General features: G+C 39.6%; 1 protein-coding gene across 1 annotated transcript in view; it reads left to right on the top strand.

Annotated features, from left to right (window-relative positions):
* Positions 1-4,593, top strand: part of SLC12A6 (solute carrier family 12 (potassium/chloride transporter), member 6) — an 84,862-nt gene that overhangs the window by 59,599 nt on the left and 20,670 nt on the right. The window contains exons 7-9 of the mRNA XM_006778178.2: positions 597-727; positions 1,447-1,688; positions 4,440-4,593. Coding sequence (XP_006778241.1) covers positions 597-727; positions 1,447-1,688; positions 4,440-4,593 — 527 coding nt within the window. The remainder of the gene's footprint in view (positions 1-596; positions 728-1,446; positions 1,689-4,439) is intronic.

The following is a 4,593-nucleotide window of genomic DNA, read 5'->3' as shown; positions in this document are numbered from 1 at the left end:
CGCTGAAGTCGACCCTTTCCAACGCTCCCATCCACACTCGTCTTGTATACTTGTTTCAGATAGATGAGTGTGGATGGGAGAGTTGGAAGGGGTCGATCTCAGCGAATGTACCTCAAAACAATGTACCTCCCCCGTGCTGCGTATCCCCCGGCCCGCCTGCCCCGCATCTCCTGTCGCCTGACTGACCAACCGACACCCCCCACCACTTCTAACACTACTTCTTCAAAATAGACTCGCCCAGGCCAAAAACTGACTTCTGCACATGGGCCACGAAGTTTCAATTGCACTGTACGTGCGGGCCCTCGCGTGGTATTTTGTGGAAGAGCCACACTAAAGGGGCCAAAGAGCCGCATGTGGCTCGCGAGCCGTGGTTTACCGACCACTGCCATGGAGCATTAGATGTGCAGTATATCCTACCATAAAGATTTCATATTTTACTCCCCACTAGCAAATCTACTTTTTATCACATTCAGCATTTTCAAAAGCCTCAAATATTTATCCTTCATGCATATTTTTATTCTTCTTACTTATGATTGTTCACATACCTCTTACTAATGTACTTTTTTTATCTTGATCACCTGTTCTTTGTGTGTTAGCTGGGGGCTCATACTTCATGATTTCCCGGGCACTGGGCCCAGAGTTTGGTGGAGCTGTTGGCCTCTGCTTCTATCTTGGAACCACATTTGCAGCAGCCATGTATATCCTTGGTGCCATTGAAATTTTTCTGGTGAGTAATCACTTAATTGTGTTCTACAGTATAGATAATAATACAGATTTGGATTTACGTTTTTCTTTGATGTCAAGGCTTCTGAGAGAGCAGCTATAAGTGATCGATTGTAATCAGCTAGCCTCATTTTATTTCACTTTGCTTTATTGCGCCTTGCTGTATTGCACTTCACACTTGGCCTCCAAGTGTGGATATGAGCAAAAATGTTGAGGGCATCTTTTGTCTGCCTACTCCTTCCCCTCTACCCAGTCACCCCCACCCCTTTACCTCATCCAAGAAGTTAGTCTCCAAGGAAGATTTGTGCCAATGGGGGGAAAAGTAAAATAAAGTGTTTTTTAAAATATCTTTATCCCAATGAAATAAAATGTGTTTCATTTCTTTATTTACTGGGATATATTTTTTACCATTTACATTAATGATAAGCAGAAGTAGTCTTCAAGGTAATCATTATAATTATTTTATGTAACCCTTTGAATATGTTATTAATGTATTACTTTTTTCCATTTGGAAATAGAGGTATTCAGAATAGCATGTAGACTTAAAAAAATCAGTGATATCCCATTTCTGTAGGTGTTCGAGATCCAAATAGAAATTTGGCGAAGTATCCAGCCATTGTCTGTCTCAGCTATGCTTTCCTTTGTGAAATCTAATCAAACTGCAACATCCTTTTACTTGCCTACTTTGAAATTACCTAATTTTTTATCATTATTGCTTAACAGGTATACATTGTCCCCCGGGCTGCCATCTTCCGTAGCGATGATGTACTCAAGGAATCAGCAGCCATGCTAAATAACATGCGTGTCTATGGCACAGCCTTCTTAGTGCTCATGGTATTGGTGGTCTTCATCGGCGTGCGCTACGTGAACAAGTTCGCCTCACTTTTTTTGGCCTGTGTCATTGTGTCCATCTTGGCCATCTACGCAGGAGCCATCAAGTCGTCTTTTGCCCCTCCACACTTCCCGTACGTTTCTGTCTCTCCGATTAACCATGACTGTTGGGTAGTCATTGACAGTATCTAGTGATGTGATCATTTCAAGTCACAATTTTACAGTCTCTCTGAAATTTCCCTTTGGGATAAGCCCTGTTAGCATCTAGGCAGGAAGCCTCCCAGCGAACTGCCTAGTTTGTTCATGTTGATACTCTTCCCTATGTCCCAAGCATTGAACTGGCAGCTGTAACCATCATTTGCTAGTAGATAATTAGGTTTATACTAGTAGATAATTAGGTTTATACTAGTAGATAATTGGCTATACTAGTAGATAATTAGGTTTTTCAAAACCCTATAATAATGGTTGTGCATATTTGAACGATTCATGAAGGGCTTTTCAAACAGTATAGTTATTGCCAGCAACCTTTATAAAGTATCAAAATGTTGGATTCCTTCATTAATGAAAAATAAAGAGTCTAAGGAAACCTAAACTCCTACCTAAATATTTGTAATTCATTAAATTTTTAATTCTGTTAGTGCCATAATGGACTTCCTAGTCATAAAATAAAGAGGAATAAATGTCATTATTTGTATTTATATCTATGGTTATTAATTATATTATACACCATAAGTAGTTCAGGTACCTTAAACTATCTATCTATCTATCTATCTATCTATCTATATATATATTAAAATATATATTTTTATTGATTTCAGAGAGGAAGTGAGAGGGAGAGAGAGATGGAAACATCAGTGATGAGAGAGAATCATTAATAGGCTGCCTCCTGCATGCCCCCCACTAGGGATCGAGCCTGCAACCCAGGCATGTGCCCTTGACCGGAATCAAACCGGCACCCTTCAGTCTGCTGGCTGATGCTCTATCCACTGAGTCAAACCAGCTAGGGCTTAAAGTGTATTTTTTGAAGCAGTAATGGATTTATACAAATAGGGGACTCACAGGTTCACCAGTTTTCCATTTGACTCGTGGCATAGGGACTAACCAGCACTGAGTGTTATTTGAAATCTTGTTACAGAGATTGTCTTTGAAAAGTTATTTGGGGATTAAATTCATCAGTCCTATGTTGATTTAACCTGATTACATAAAAGTAGATTTTTCACGATGAAAACTTAGGTTCATAGAGATTAAATTAAATAACTTGCCCCAAAGTTAATTAATAGCAGAGCCAGAACATGAACCCTGTGATTTTCTTCCAGCCCAGTATTTCCTCTAAGCTAACTGATGTCCACAATAGGTTCCATCATACTTTTTAAATCTGCTCACCTGACTACAGAGCAGCAAAAGATCAATTTTAGAGTCATCAAAATATTAAGGCTACATTCTGGCTATATCTTAACTTGGGAAATTCCATTTTGCCTCTAGTTTTCCTTAGATGCTTCTCCTCTTTTTTGGTGGATAAAAGATCATGATGTGTGGTGTTTTTTTTTAATGACAGTCTTTTTTTAATATTTTTATTGATTTCAGAGAGGAAGGGAGAGGGAGAGATAGAAACAATGATGAGAATCATCAATCAGCTGCCTCCTGCATGCCCCCTACTGGGGATTGAGTAACAGGGCATGTACCCTGACCCGCAATCAAACCATGACCTCCGGTTCATAGGTCTATGCTCAACCACTGAGTAACACTGGAAGGACTGTGGTATTTTCTTTAAAATATTCCAGCAAAACAGGACAAAAAACCTAGAGGAGTGGATGAAACAAGACTGGGAAATTTTGACAGTTGTTGAAGCTGAGTAATGGGTACATGATTCATTGTGTGTGCATGCGGCTATTTTGCAGATTTCAAAAGTTGCTTTGTTCCACCCAGTGGTGGTGGCTCAGTGGTTGAGCGTCGACCTATGAACCAGGAGGTCATGGTTCGATTGCGGGTCAGGTCACATGCCCATGTTACTCAATCCCCAGTAGGGGGCATGCAAGAGGCAGCTGATCGATGATTCTCTCATTGATGTTTCTATCTCTCCCTCTCTCTTCCTCTCTAAAATCAATAAAAATGTGTTGTTGTTTTTTTAAGTTGCTTTGTTCCTCCTTTTTGAAAGGTATTTTAACTGTGGGTATATTATTCCTTTGTTTGTATTTATATCTCTGGGTTAGAGAAAATAAAATAAAATCAGCAATGAATATTTGTGTTATCCTTAAATACCCTCACTCCCACTGGGTCCAGGCTTATGTTCAAAAACAGTTTTCTCTTAGGCCACAGAGGGATGTGCTTTTTCGTTCTAGCCAAGCTGTCTTCCTCCAAATAGTAGCCAGAGGTTTGACCTTTGGCAAAACATTCTCAAGGGGTTTGTTATGAACATAAGGCTTTTCTAGGCCAAAAATAAAATTAGGGGAAATTATTTTTTAAACAAAAGGACCCTAGGATTCTATTAGACCTAGCAGTTGGTTAATATCCTAGAAATTGTGGAAGGTGAGTCAGCACAGTGTATTCAGACAGTCTTTCTATTTTAATTCTGTCACTACCACCTACCATCTGTGTTACCTCATGCAGACTACTTTATCCCCCCAGACTTCAGTTCCTGCATCCACAAAATCGAAATACTGCATATTGTGTGAGATTGCTCTAAGGATTAAATTAGCAGAAGATGTACGTCACCATTTACAAAGCGAGTCAATAAATATTCTCTTTCCTATCCATGACAGTGTAGCTCTCAGAGATGACATTTTCCTTTTACCAACCTATTTATTATTTACTAACCCATTTCTAAGCTATTTTCTTTTTTAAAATTCTTCCTTTGCTTCATTTTCTCCCTGTTTGTTTGTACTTAGGGTCTGCATGCTGGGTAACCGCACCCTTTCATCAAGACACTTCGACACTTGCTCTAAGACCAAGGAGATGAACAACATGACAGTCCCGTCAAAGTTATGGGGCTTCTTCTGCAACTCAAGTCAGTTTTTCAATGCCACCTGTGACGAATACTTT

Source organism: Myotis davidii, unplaced genomic scaffold (assembly GCF_000327345.1).
Source record: "Myotis davidii unplaced genomic scaffold, ASM32734v1 scaffold46, whole genome shotgun sequence".
NCBI lineage: Eukaryota > Metazoa > Chordata > Mammalia > Chiroptera > Vespertilionidae > Myotis > Myotis davidii.
This window is presented reverse-complemented; position numbering and strand designations above follow the sequence as displayed.